Source organism: Corythoichthys intestinalis, chromosome 13 (assembly GCF_030265065.1).
Source record: "Corythoichthys intestinalis isolate RoL2023-P3 chromosome 13, ASM3026506v1, whole genome shotgun sequence".
NCBI lineage: Eukaryota > Metazoa > Chordata > Actinopteri > Syngnathiformes > Syngnathidae > Corythoichthys > Corythoichthys intestinalis.
This window is the reverse complement of record NC_080407.1, coordinates 49,011,208-49,026,083: the sequence shown is the minus strand read 5'-3', so window position 1 is coordinate 49,026,083 and position 14,876 is coordinate 49,011,208. Positions and strand designations below refer to the sequence as shown.

The window sequence follows — 14,876 nt, the reverse complement described above, 5'->3', positions numbered from 1 at the left end:
TATATAAACTTAGCATATGTTGGTCTTTACAGGGAGCAGCTGGATTCAGCCATGTGAAAGGAGTTGGGTCATATTCACTGTCGTCACTCGAGGGCAGTGTATCCACCCACTTTCAAAACAAACCGTTAAATGCCACTTTAACTTACATTGCAAACGTCTGCTAGCTTAAATGCTATAAAATGCTAACTTAAAAAAAAACAAAAAAAATTAATGTTCTTAACAAATGGTTCAAACACATATTCCCTCAAAAAATGGTTGACTATCTGAACAAAATTATGAATGCAAAAAAAAAAAAAAAAAACATTAGCTCGAACAAAAACTTTGTATTATTAATATTAATTAATATACATTGCTTTACATGTTGAAATGTACTATTTCTTCACATTTGATGTGGAAAAAGTAGCAATGAATTCTATTTTGGACAGTAACATTTGCTCTTGTGTATAATTTAAAATTGTGTATGTATGTCTTTTAACAGAATTGTCGGCTTCACATTATCAGTTATCGGCTGGAAGGTGAAGGAAATTATCGGTATCGGTTAAAAAATATGTTATCGTGCATCACTAGTAAGGATGTACTTTTACTTCACTGCATTGTGGTGACTATAGTAGTTAATGCAAGAGTGCTCCCTGCTGCCATACTCTATTGAGGTCAATTCAGTGGTCAGTTGGTGTAACTGCAAGTACATATGTTGACATATCCTGCCAATACTCCGATGCCCGACGAGCTACAGTGGTTAAAAAATATCTATATTATGATAAATAGTAACATATAGGGAAATATATTAGCTGTTTGGAATATGAAATATTTGTGTATGATATGTAGAAATGTACTATTAACCATATATGTGCAATGAAGTGGACATCATGCATCCCTGTCACTGTTTTTAATGACTTTTTTGTCCATAAATTAACATATAATCGTAATATTTATAATCAATACATTAAAAATACACATTTCGGTATAGTTTGCATTATTATATACATCATTTATCTCATTTTGTAGACTTCAAAAGCATTAAAGAATAGATTTGAAGGTGTTGAAATTTCCGGAAAAAAAATATTGAAATATTTGTCAAAGTATTAAAAAAAGGTTTCTATATTTACATCAGAACGCAAGTTAATTCGTTTTTCCAGTCCGTGTTTTATGTTAATTGTTCAGGCACATGTCTGTAACTTCACGAAAAAAACATTTTTTGAAGATTAAAAATTTGACATATTTTTCATGCGTTAAGAGTAATAAAATCTTCGCAAAATTAAGGTTTCGTTAAATTAAGGCATATTTTATTTGTTTAACTCTTATGTTTTTCTTCTTTCAATTGAGTTCAGGTGTGCACGGTTCCATCAAAACACCTGCGAGGACGGATGAACGGACGAGCCACGCTTTCTGGTGAGTATTATATGTGTTTTTATGCTTTTATTTGTTGGCTTTTCGTTCCCAATGACACTTCAGTTAGTCAAAAAGACATGTCTAGACGTGGCGCTTTCACGCACAGCTTTAAAGATGAACAGGGTGCTAAAAGCGACGGCGAATCTGAGACGTGGCTTTAAAAAGACACGGAGGCTCGTGTTCCGACTACATCACGTCTGCAGGCTGCTTTAAGAATTTCCCCTTAGAAATGTGCATTTATTTAACACATATTGCGAGAGAAAAGAAGTCATTTATGTGCTGTTTTCTTTAAAAAAAAATTTTTTTTTAAGTTTCTGTGCTACCTGCAGTGTGAGAGCAGTGAATCTTTCTGCCACATGACAAAAACAAGACCACCCACTTGACAGACCACCGTCAGTGAGGCAACTGCTTCATCATTTGAAGACACCTTCCAAACAATAAACACTGTATTGAGCCAATATTTAGGATTATTTGATACATTGAAGATAGTAGACGTCCAATCATCATTCGATTGGCATTTTTAAATAATGATGTAAAAATGATACTCTAATAATAATAATAAAATAAATATATAACCATTTATAATAGAGTTGTTCCGATCATGTTTTTTTGCTCCCGATCGTTTTAGTTTGAGTATCTGCCGACCCCGATATTTCCCGATCCGATTGCTTTTTTTTTTTTTTTTGCTCCCGATAATTTTTCCCGATCATATACATTTTGGCAATGCATTAAGAAAAAAATGAATAAAACTCGGACGAATATATACATTCAACATACAGTACTGTATTTGTTTATTATGACAATAAATCCTCAAGGTGGCATTTACACTATCAACATTTTTTCTGTATATTAATTAATTAATATTAATAATACTTACCAACGGAAGCTAAGTTTTTGTTCGGGCTAATGTTTTTTAATGCATTCATAATTTTGTTCAGATATTCAATCATTTTTTTGAGGGAATATGTGTTTGAACTATTTGTTCAGAACATTAAAAAAAAAAAAAAAAAAAACGGTAGCATTTTATAGCATTTAAGCTAGCAGACTTTTGCAATGTAAGTTAAAGTGGAATATAATGGTTTGTTTTGAAAGTGGGTGGATACACAGCCCTCTAGTGACGACAGTGAATATGACCCAACTCATTTCACATGGCTGAATCCAGCTGCTCCCTGTAAAGACCAGCAGATGTTTTTGTTTGATATATATATAGGTATATTTAGCCGCTTTTTGTGGGAATATGTGTTTGAACTATTTGTTAAGAGCATTGTAAAAAAAAAAAAAAAAAAAAAAAAAAAAGCATTTTATAGCATTTAAGCTAGCTGACTTTTGATATGCAAGTTAAAGGGGCATATACTGGTTTGTTTTGAAAGTGTTGGCATTTGGTTTTATTGATTTGGGTGGATACATGCCCCTTAATTGCACAAAAATGCCTTTAGGTGGGCTTGAAGCGCAGACGCAGAACTGGACAAATTTGATATAGTACAAAAAGTACTGTATATCATTATCAGATTGCATTATCGGTGCGATGTCATAATTGCCATTATCGGCCGATAATTATCGGTAACCAATATTATCGTGCATCTTTAGTAAACAGCCTAATAGTCCGAAGAATACCATACAACAGTTTTGCTCTTTCAGACAAAATAATTTCTTTAAAAATTTGAGCCGTAAATCTTATAATACTTTTGGAGTACTTCTGTTAATATGGGATGTTCAATCCCCGCCATCGCAACATTTCCACTTGGACTGCAGCATCAAATCAAACCAATTTCTGAACAGTATTTATACTTCGATACAATGCGCTAGTACTTTTGTCACCTCTGTCCAAGGGTTTATTGCACTCATAAAATGATTCCTTTGTCCATACAAGGCGAAGGAGTTTTGTTAAGTTCCACTGCTCGTCTATGGATATTACGCTCGAGTGATTTACGGCAGCAAAGTGACTAACTTTGATTTTTTTTTTTCTCGGGCGAGGGGGGTGGAAGCGAGTAACATTAACCGCGGGACGTCCAGGTGGTGGACCAGTAGCGCGGCTTCGTGTTTGAGACAATGAACTCTGTCTAGTTTGATTTGAACCGAAACCAATGCCATTTCAAGCCCTGGGTGGTGACCTTTGACCTTTCCCCCTCAACATGTGCAAAGTTTAACTGTGACACTCGTTTCATTCGCGCGCAATCACGGAATCGCACGCCCTGTCGAAAGAATTTCGTGCTGTGAAATAGATTCAGATGAAATCCTGAGTGAGGTGAAATTAGCTTATTTTCGAAACAAGCAAGCCTGGAGAGGACACTGGTGGATTTCTATAACATATCTTATGATATGTTATATAACAAATAACATAAGATGTTAAGAAAATTATCAAGTGCTTATTTGCTTCCCCAAATTGCTTCCCATGATATTTCTAATCGTAGGGAAAGGGATTGTAAGTCTTAACCTATTAAAAAAAGGCTCCAAAGGCTGCCAAAATTCACTCTACTCATTTTACGCTGCCTTTTATCTCTCTATATAGGTAAAATGGCGCCATTACAGATTTAGCGCGCCAATGCGTGAGTGGGTCGTGCAACGCATGCATTAATTGCGTTAAATATCTTAACGTGACACATTTTTTTGAAAAATTAATTACTATCGTTATCGGGATAAATTTGATAACCCTACCTTAAGTCTAAACTAAAGACTCTGGATGAGTGTAACATATTATGTCTGTAACGTTAAATACAATTAGAAAACGATTTAATTAAAAAATATATATACGTATATTAAAAAAATGCATGGCCGATATTTTTTTGCCAATTCCGATACTTTGAAAATGACGTGATCGGACCCGATCGATCGGCTAAATGGCGCGATTGTAGTCTGTTTTCAGCAATGCGTGAGTGGGTCGTTCCGCGCATGCGTTAAATATTTTAACGTGACTAATTTAAAAAATTAATTACTGCCCGTTAACGCGATAAATTTGACAGCCCTAGTTTGCAGTGATCTGGTCGAATGAAAACATCTGGGGGAAATATTGTATTTTTGGGGGGGTCGTCGAATGTCCTTCTGCGTGGGGCGACGTGTGAACAACGTGGTCCGTTCCGCGCCAGCCAGGCTTAAGTTGTCTGTTAGTGTCTGTGTAAGTGTGTGCCTTCGGGGACTTTGGGGGGATCAAACGCTCATGTCATCGGGCGCTGCCGAGAGGAGACGACCACTGACAGGTGCTTCCTGCAGGCCCAGTGTGGCAGGTGCACACACACACACCGAAGGGTAGATAGTTTGCCTCTCAGACATGACCCGTATGCACTTTGTTGCTTCCTGCCAATGACGGCGCGGCCAATCGGCAACCGTCCCCGACTCTAAATAGGAGAGCTCCCATCTGTCTTTTTGTATAACACGCACACATCGAGTGATGATGTTTGTCGACGGAATTTATCCCGACGGCTTTTCCACCACGTGACAACGAGGCGCTCTACAGCAGCTAACACCGGCGCGAAGCCCTCGTCTACACGCAAAGTCATGTCGGCCTCTCGGTTTTTGGCTACCAAGGCGTTTAAAGCTGACGAGCCGAAGCTTGAGCTAGCTTGCGCGCACTCGGGGTCAACAATGAGGCGCTCTAATCCCGCCGACACAACTTTGCGTAGCAAAATAACATGGTGATACAACCCCTAGAGCAGGGGTCCCCAAACTTTTTCCTGTGAGGGCCACATAGCTTTTCCCTTCTCTGATGAGGGGCCGGGTCAGTTTGTAACAGAAAAAGTGTGACAATTACAGGAGTGCCTAAATGTCAAAATGTATTGTTTTTCTGAAAGCCACAATCAAATAACACTTTCTGGATTCTTCACGGAAGAAAAGTAACTAAAATAACTGTCAAAATTATCACGTTAACGGCCAGTAATTAATTTTTTAAATTAATCACGTTAAAATATTTGACGCGATCAACGCACATGCCCCGCTCAAACAGACTAAAATGACAGTCCAATGTAATTTCCGCTTGTTACTTGTTTTTTGGTGTTTGGCGCCCTCTGCTGGCATTTGGGTCCAATTGATTTTATGGGTTAGTACCATGAGTGAGCACGGTGTAATTATTGACATCAACAATGGTGAGCTACTAGTTTATTTTTTGATTGAAAATTTGACAAATTTTAATAAAACAAAAACATTAAGAGGGTTTTAATATAAAATTTCTATAACTGGTACTAACATTTACCTTTTAAGAACTACAAGTGTTTCTATCCATGGATCGCTTTAAGAAAATGTTAATAATGTTAATGCCATCTTGTTGATTTATTGTTATAATAAAAAAATACAGTACTTATGTACCGTAGGTTGAATGTATATATCCGTCTTATCTTTCAATTCCAACAATAATTTACAGAAAAATATGGCATATTTTATAGATGGTTTGAATTGCGATTTATTATAATAAATTTTAAGCTGTAATTAACTCAATTAAAAATTTTAATCGTTTGACAGCCCTAAATAATAACCAAATAATCCTCTCTGGGTTCTTCTGGGGAAAAAGCCAGGAAATAAATAACACTATTGAATCAAAAAAAAAAAAAATGTTCAGGGGGCCGGACCAAATGTGGCCCGCGGGCCGTAGTTTGGGTACCCCTGCCCTAGAGTAATCAGTATAGTTTCAATGTAGTTGATGATTGCAATTGCAATTTTGATGTTTTCTTCAGGCAGTCATCTTGGTAAATCTCACTGGAACGGCACCAAACAAAGGTTCCAGAATCATCACTTTGTCCAATGCAGATTCTTGACTCTTGACAAGAAGTACAAATACAGATATTGACTCCTCCTTTTTTTATTTACAATAACTACAATGCCAATAAATACGGAGAACACTGTTCAAAATGTCAAAACTTTATGACAAAAGCACAAAGACGCTTATTAGTATCGACTCGTTGGCTGCCGTTGACAGCCAGAGACGTCTACTAGTGATAAACTCCCCGGTAAAAAGTTCCATTATGATTAAGCTCACACCTCAGAAACTTTCACAGTGGATCGAAATGAGGTCATTCGCCAGCCCTTCCACTTCAAATGGCTTGGATGTCCACTAGCGACAAACGGTCACATGATTGCGAAGAACGTTAAAAAAAGTAAACTAGGCCTGCAAGCAGGACTGAACGGGCCCTCGCAATTCAGCGCAACTCGGACATCACGCAAACTAGGACGGCACGCAGGTCGGGGTGGTGGCAGATCGCCCCCTTTTAATTATCGAATGAGAACCTAAGATGCTTGAAACTCACCTCTTTTTTTGGTATGAGAAATTGTGGTGAGTTTTCGAGCATGTAAAGGCCCCAAATTCCATCAGTTAGCGCTACAGAGTTGATGCAAATGACCACTACAGGACTCTTCAGGGTTAGACTCTGACTAAGCACAGGAAATTTGAAGCACATATCTTGTATATCTGCCAAGTTATGACTGTTCAATATGTGTGGAGAGAAAAAATGGTGACGGCCATTATCACTTTCCTGTTGGACCCTTCTGCTTCAACCAAACCTTATTATTTTTCATCAGGCATCTGAAAACATGTCTTAAGACCCCTTATGCAGGTTTGAGGTCAATTGATTTTTTTTCCCTTGGAGGAGGAGCGTGTCCTGTAAAAAACGGCATTTTTAGCGCCAGGCCTAATTGGTAATATTTCAATCCAGTCCTGTTCAGGCTGGGATACCTCACATACATGCCAGATATAAAATAGATTGAACATTGTATGAGGGAGTTTTTAGTCATTTTCTGAATTTGGTGTTTTGCCAAAAAAAAGGCAGAATTTGGCACCGCACCCAGGTAAAACTCATGAATGAAAACACGCCATTTTGATAACTTAACATATCATATGCCTCCTTAACAGCCTCGCCAATTTAGAGGAGGATCAAACTAATTCCCTAGTCACCAAGGTCTCAAATGTGCACCCTGTAAATCGATAAAAAATTCACATTCAATCCAAAATATCCGATTTCCTGTTGGGTTTGGAATATGGATGCAGAGACTTTTTGGAGCAGCTTTGCATAAGGTATGGACTCCCCAAATTACATTGCTCTATGTTGAAAAAAACCTAAAGAGAAAGGCCTTTTTTAAAATTTCAAGGGGGAGACACTGAACTATTTTGTTACATTTTTTTCACAACGTTTTTCGCCACTAGTTGGCGCTGTAGGTTTGATGCAAATGACCCCTGCAAGACCCTTCAGGGTACGACTCTCAACAAGCACGGGAGTTTGGTGCACATATGTTGCATATCTTCCAAGTTATGTTCAAAATTTGTGGAAAGACAAAATGTTCACAGTCATTTTCACTTTCCTGTTGGACCCTTCTGCTTCAACCAAACCTCAATATTTTTCATCAGGCACCAGAACACATGTCTTTAGGCTCCCCTGAGGTTTGAGGTCAATTGATTTTTTTCCCTTCCAGGAGGAGCCGGTCTCTTAAAAAAGGGCATTTCCTGTTCTCACTAGGGGGCGCCAGGCCTAATTGGTAGTATTTCAATGCAGTCTTGTTCCGGCTGGGATCCCTCACATACATGCCAGATATGAAAAAGACTGAATGTTGTGTCAAGGAGTTATTAGTCATTTACTGAATTTGTCGTTTTGTGAAAAAAAAAAAAAAAAATGGCCAACTTTGCCCAGCTCAGGCCCCTGAATGAAACCTCACCATTTTGTATACTTAAGATCTCTTATATCTCCTGAACAGTCTCACCAATTTTGAAGATACTCCAACTAACTCCCTCTGTGACAAGGTCTCCAATGTGCACCCTGTATATCGATAAAAATTTCACATTCGATCAAAAATATCCGATTTCCTGTTGGGTTTGGAATATGGGTGGAAGAGACTTTTTGGAGTTTTGCACAAGGTATCGACTCCCCGAATTTCAATATACTACCTTGAAAAATCCTAAATGGGGAGGCCTTTTTTAAAATTTCAAGGGACCGACACTGAACCCTTTTGTTACATTTTTTTGCAACGTTGCAAAATTAATAATTTTTCGCGAAGCCGCATGTATATGCAAATTTTGATGACTTTTTGTGCATGTTCAGGCCTCCATATTGGCCATTTTCATTTGCCTTTGCATTACAATAGGGCTCTCGCACGCTTAGGGCTCGGGCCCTAAATATGGCTTCATGCCTTTTGTTCATGGGTGACCCTGTGTGGAATCGTCGACGGCCTAGCTACTGGCGTCCGCGTTAGCTCGCAGGTGAGGGGGCACGTATCCCGTCGGCGGCTCCGAAGGTTTCCCTCGTTGCTGGGGCGGTCTGTCGAGACAGCGTCCCCTCTTGTCCTGCCCTCGAAAGCCCCTCAATTTAGGGCTCCAGTGTTCCCGCCACTGGAGGGCCAGAGTGGAGCGGTCGGCTACCAGCCGGCTCTCGTCCGGCGCCCGTCCCCTCTCGTCCTCGTCGGCACCAATTAGCAGAAATGTCCGGCCCACGTGGAGGGCGGGGCAGCCGCAGGCGAGGTCCCGGTCGGGGACCCACAAGGACTGGGGCCCCCTACGTATACGGGAGGGGGAACCCGTGCGGAAAACCACTTGAACGGAGATGGAAAACTGCCACCAGGGACCGGAACGCTCCCTTCCTTTCACCTGCACTTTTAACACTAACACAGACCAACACTTTGTCAGTTTTTCTTGTCAACAGAAACAACAGTTGAAATACAGAAACCAACCATAGTCTTTCAGGCAATAGGTGTCCAAGTTCATCCTGACTTTCCCCTGAGATGGCTGGCAGTGGGACACACACTCCTCATCTGTGGGGGACAGTTAGCATTAGCATTTTTCCAGACCTTGACATGTCATTTTAATAACGCAAAGTCCACTAGCTCACTCTTTAGACATCCAATCTACAGTGGTATGAAAAAGTATGTGAACCTTTTGGAATCTCTCACATTTCTGCATAAAATCAGCATCAAATGTGATGTAATCTGAGCTCTGTCAAAATCACACGGATGAAAAAAAGTGTCTGCTTTAACCAAAACCACCCAAACATTTATAGGTTGTCATTATTTTAGTGAGGATAGTACGCAAACAATGACACAAAGGGTAAAAATAAGTGAACTATCACATTTAATATTTTGTGCCACCCGCCTTTGAAAGAAATAACTTCATCCAGACGCTTCCTGTAGCTGCAGATCAGTCTGGGACATTGCTCAGGACTAATCTTGGCCCATTCATCTCACAAAACTGCTGTAGTTCAGTCAGATTCCTGGGATGTCTAGCATGAATCGCTATCTTTAGGTCTTGCCACAGCATCTCAATGGGGTTCAAGTCTGGACTTCGATTTGGCCACTCCAGAACGTGTTTTGTTCTTCTGAAACCATTCTGCAGTTGAAGGTGATCATTGTCTTGTTGCATCATCCATCCTCTTTTTAGCTTCAACTGGCTGACACACGGCCCCAGGTTTTCGTGCAAAACATCCTGATAAACTCATGAATTCATTCTTCCATTAATGATTGGCAGTTGTCCAGGCCCTGAGGCAGCAAATCGGCCCCAAATCATGATGCTTCCTCCACCATGCTTGGGGATGAGGCATTGATGTTGGTGAGCTGTTCCATTTATCCTCCACACATGACCTTGAGTGTTACTTCCAAACAATTCAACTTTGGTTTCATCAGTCCACAAAATATGATGCCAAAACTTCTGGGGAGTGTCCAATTGCCTTTTTGCGAACATTAAAAGAGCAGTGGCTTCCTCTGTGAAGTCCTCCCATGAACATCATTCTTGGCCATAGTTTTACATATAGTTGATGTGCGCACAGAGATATTGGACTTTGCCAGTGATTTCTTTAAGTCTTTAGCAGATACTCTAGGATTCTTTTTTACCTCTCTGAGTATTCTGCGCTGAAATTTTGTCGCATCTTTGGTGGACGGCCACTCCTTGTGAGAGAAGCAACCGTGCCAAACTCTATTTTTAGACAACTTCTCTGACCGTCAATTGATGAACATCCAGTCTTTTAGATATGGTTTTGTATCCTTTCCCAGCTTTATACAAATCGACAATCCTTGATCGCAGGTCTTCAGACAGCTCTTTTGACCAAGCCATGATGCACATCAGGCAATGCTTCTCATCAAAACATTTCTTACCAGGTGTGTGTTTTATAGTGGGCAGGGCAGCTAACGGTGATTTTATGCACATATGTGAGAAATTCCAAAAGTTTCAGATAATTTTTCATACCACTCTAGTTCAACTTTGAGGTTCAACTGGATTAGACATCGAATGATGTCAATGTCTGCCAATTTTTTTTCATGTTATTCGACTGTTTTGTATCACACATTGAACACTTGCGCCTTGTTACTGACAGCAAGGCCGCTTTTATTTGCCCTCACAGTATCCTGTGACCAACAGTTGACCTTGCCGTTCCCATGAGTGCCGCAACAACCATATGCTGTAAAAATTCTCCTGTGTCAATCCATTTGTCCTCACCGATGCTGTATTGAGGCTGAAAGACCGGCGTCGGAGCGACCTCTTGAATCACTGCAACCAAAAACAACGCCAGAGATTTGAGTTTGTACGTGTGGTCCTTTTTTACAATCAACAGAGCATGAAGAAGTTGCCAGCCACCGATTCATGTTGTCCAGAGCTCTTGTAAAAGTGTAAATGTTTGGATCAACTTACAGACGCAGGGCCGCAGAGGCGACGTGCCCCGTTTATATCCGGGGGCGCAGCGGTTGCACCTGAGGCCGGTCACCCCTTGTCGGCACAGACACTGACCCGACGTGTTGTTACACCAGCGACCCACCGCTCCCAGGGGATGGCACTGACAAGCTGGAGGAGGGAATAACCAGGATAAAGGATCATTCATAGCCGCGGCCGGATACACGCTAAACAGCAAAGGACAGGGTCGCAGAGTCACAAGTGGGAGCAAGGTACCGAATAGCTGCGCCATTTCATAAACACACGCGACGGCATTTGCAGACACTGACGTTGGCAGGCCTTGCGGTGGTGCAGCGGCTTGCTTTGGTCCCGGGTGTAGCCGTTGTGGCAGTACTGACAGTGGCGTCCGGACGTGTGGTGGCGACACTTGAGGCAAACGCCCCCGCTGCGCCGCCCAGATTGCTGAAACACCTCCATACTGAAGCGGCACTTGTCGGAATGACCATTACACTCGCACGCTAGGGAAAGGGGTGAACACAAATGGAAATACAGTGAGGCAAATAAGTATTTAGTCAACCACTAATTGTGTAAGTTCTCCCACTTGAAAATATTAGAGAGGCCTGTAATTGTCAACATCGGTAAACCTCAACCATGAGAGACAGAATGTGAAAAAAAACAACTGAAAAACACATTGTTTGATTTTAAGAATTTATTTCCAAATTAGAGTGGAAAATAAGTATTTGGTCACCTCCGAACAAGCAAGATTTCTTTCTGTCAAAGAGGTCTAACTTCTTCAAATGAGGTCTAACGAGCTCCTTTCGTTACCTGTATTAATGGCACCTGTTTTAACTCATTATCGGTATAAAAGACACCTGTCCACAACTTCAGTCAGTCACACTCCAAACTCCACTAAGGCTAAGACCAAAGAGCTGTCGAAGGACACCAGAGACAAAATTGTAGACCTGCACCAGGCTGGGAATCTGCAATAGGTAAAACACTTGGTGTAAAGAAATCGACTGTGGGAGCAATTATTAGAATATGGAAGACTTACAAGACGACTGATAATCTCCCTCCATCTGGGGCTTCATGCAAAATCTCACCCCGTGGCGTCAAAATGATAACAAGAACGGTGAGCAAAAATCCCAGAACCACACGGGGGGGACCTAGTGAATGACCTGCAGAGAGCTTGGACCACACTAACAAAAGCTACTATCAGTAACACAATGCGCCCTCAGGGACTCAAATCCTGCACTGCCAGACGTGTCCCCCTGCTGAAGCCAGTACACGTCAAGGCCTGTCTGCGGTTCGCTTGAGAGCATTTGGATGATCCAGAGGAGGACTGGGAGAATGTGTTATGGTCAGATCAAACCAAAATCGAACTTTTTGGTAGAAACACAGATTCTCGTGTTTGGAGGAGAAAGAATATTGAATTGCATCCAAAGAACACCACACCCACTGTGAAGCATGGTGGTGGAAACATCATACTTTGGGGCTGTTTTTCTGCAAAGGGACCAAGATGACTGATCTGTGTAAAGGAAAGAATGAATGGGGCCATATATCGAGAGATTTTGAGTGAAAATCTCCTTCCATCAGCAAGAGCATTGAAGATGAGACGTGGATGGGTCTTTCAGCATGAAAATGACCCCAAACACACAGCCAGGGCAACAAAGGAGTGGCTTTGTAAGAAGCATTTCAAGGTCCTGGAGTGGCCTAGCCAGTCTCCAGATCTCAACTCCATAGAAAGTCTGTGGAGAGAGTTGAAAGTCCGTGTTGCCCAACGACAGCCCCAAAAAATCACTGCTCTAGAGGAGATCTGCATGGAGGAATGGGCCTAAATACCAGCAACAGTGTGTGAAAAGCTTGTCAAGAGTTACAGAAAACATTTGGCCTCCGTTATTGTCGACAAAGGGTACATAACAAAGTATTGAGATTAACTTTTGGTATTGACCAAATACCTTTTTTTCCACCATGATTTACAATTTTTTTTTTTTTTTTTAATCAAATAATGCGATTTTCTGTTTTTTTTTTTCCACATTGTCTCGCAATGCGATTAGTGGTTGACTAAATACTTATTTGCCCCACTGTAAGACTTAATCAGGTTGCGAGTTAGATTTGTGATAAGCATCCATAGACTCACCCACACAAGGGTTCGGGTGCGTAGGCGTGGCCCGATGCCAGGGTCTGTCAAAGTAGAAATCCTCGCACACATCACAGTCCTGGCCGGCCGTGTGATGCTCGCACACGCACGAGGCTCGGCCCGCATCATCGCGGCGACACTTGGAAGCGTGTCCGTTACATTTGCAGCGGCCTCCTACCTGCAGGTCCGAGAGAACCAGAGGAGGGAGGGCGACCGCGGTAGGGGGCACTCGCGGTGCCTCCAATAGGTTTCTGGAGCTTTGGCGAGCATTGGGATGGTTGTTTCTCCGTTTCCTCAATTCTCGTCCTTTGGTCTCTCTGTGGCGTCCCTCCACGGTCCAGTTACAGTCGCTGTCCAGACAAAGGAGCAACTGGTTGCCCTCCTTTTTGCGATGAAGCTTTCGAGTCGTCGTACCCTTTTTTGGGGAAACGTCTGAGCTGAACGCGTCCCCGCTTTCCTTGCTGGTTACATTATTTCCATTCTTATGATGACCTCTCCCTCGAACCTTGTCGGTTTTCTTCGGCGTGGTCATTTCAGAGTTGAGAGACCGGTCTTGCCCTCGTCCTTCTGTCGAGCTATCCTTCTTCTTTCCCGATTGGTGGAAGACGACGCGAATATCCGTAGCCGTTACCCAGTCTTGTAAGGTGGGACTATAGTCGAAATCCGGAGATGACGGGCGTCCGTCGAGGGCCGAGAACGCCAGCACCGTACCGCCCCGCTGCCTCTGCAAGGGCCGGGGATCGGAGCACAGCGGTTCTGTTTCCTGGTGTCTGGTCTGGGCCACAGTCTGGGCTGGGAGGCCGAAATCCCCCAAACAATCGCTGGAATAATGTTGCATCGGCCTCCAAGTGTTCCTGTAGTCCATGGACTTGAAGATGGAGATTGAAATGGGGTCCGAGGGCTCTCCATGACGGCAGAATTGCAGACTTATGTACGTGATTTCAAAGCGACGACCCAGTGGCACAGTGAGTACCCAGTCCCCACCGTCCCGACTGCCTTGAGCCTGCCAGCAGCTGAGATTGTGTGGATTGTGAAGATCCGTCAAAGTGCTGACATTGCTATCAAAATCAAAGCCCGGGAGAGAACGGCTGGCGTTGACAGAGACGCCGTAGGCGGCGTTGATGAACTCGGACAGACAGTGGCGAGGGCGGCCGTCCGGGTGGTAGCAGGGATCGTGGGGCGAAGTCCAACTCAGCGGACGTGGGGACAGCGAGGAGAATAGAAGGGGACGAGGAAGTAGATAAAGGAGGAGGAAAACAATGAAGTAGGAGGTGGAAGGGACAAGGGAAAAGGCTCGGAACATCATGTCATCCAGCCTGCCGAGGACAATAACAAAACAACTTGAGAAAATATCACCAGATTTGGCGAAGCTGACATGACATCTCCTAACTGCTTATCTGAAACCACTGAAAAGTATGTTTGACAGCTGGAGCCAAACCCCGAGCTGGAGCGTATCCATCCCGTTTATGGGTCTTCCTCTCTCCGCAACCGCCGCGGTTTGCAGGCGTGCAATCGAGCTGAGGTGTGCGCGCCTGTAATCTTTTGGACCCACAACACAAGCGGCGGTCACGCTCACGTTGCGGGAAAATGATTTATAGATGGAAATCTTGCTTGAGCCCCAAACATGAATTGTTTTGGTCCCTAGTGTGAACAAATCTCTTCCTGCCTCTTCCAGCTGGTGATGAGTGTAATTCATCCAACTGTCAAGATTTCATCCACTTGAGAATTACTTTTGGAATGCAGACAAAACCAACAATCGAGCCCCGAAACGGACTTCCTCTTCAGATT

General features: G+C 42.5%; 2 protein-coding genes across 2 annotated transcripts in view; one reads left to right on the top strand and one right to left on the bottom strand.

Moving 5' to 3' along the window:
- The first annotated feature begins 1,336 nt into the window (after positions 1 to 1,336).
- Positions 1,337 to 14,876, top strand: part of LOC130929280 (calpain-5-like) — a 43,425-nt gene continuing 29,885 nt past the window's right edge. The window contains exon 1 of the mRNA XM_057856361.1: positions 1,337 to 1,389. The gene's annotated coding sequence lies outside the window, so the exon portion shown is untranslated. The remainder of the gene's footprint in view (positions 1,390 to 14,876) is intronic.
- ntn5 (netrin 5) lies at positions 8,531 to 14,397 on the bottom strand. The gene is made up of 6 exons (XM_057855400.1): positions 13,089 to 14,397; positions 11,281 to 11,469; positions 10,973 to 11,122; positions 10,781 to 10,831; positions 9,028 to 9,108; positions 8,531 to 8,958 (listed from the first exon to the last, which is right to left on the bottom strand). The coding sequence occupies exons 1-6, from the start codon at positions 14,392 to 14,394 to the stop codon at positions 8,531 to 8,533; spliced, it is 2,205 nt and encodes a 734-aa protein (XP_057711383.1). The 5' UTR covers positions 14,395 to 14,397.

Bases quoted from the DNA above. Each gene is read 5' to 3' on its own strand.
- ntn5 (XM_057855400.1), bottom strand. From the start codon at position 14,394: ATGATGTTCCGAGCCTTTTCCCTTGTCCCTTCCACCTCCTACTTCATT. The intron at 11,470-13,088 runs GTGAGTCTATGG...CCCTTTCCCTAG, and splicing joins GCACCCGAACCCTTGTGTGG to CGTGCGAGTGTAATGGTCAT. The intron at 11,123-11,280 runs GTCAGTGTCTGC...TCCCTCCTCCAG, and splicing joins CCACCGCAAGGCCTGCCAAC to CTTGTCAGTGCCATCCCCTG.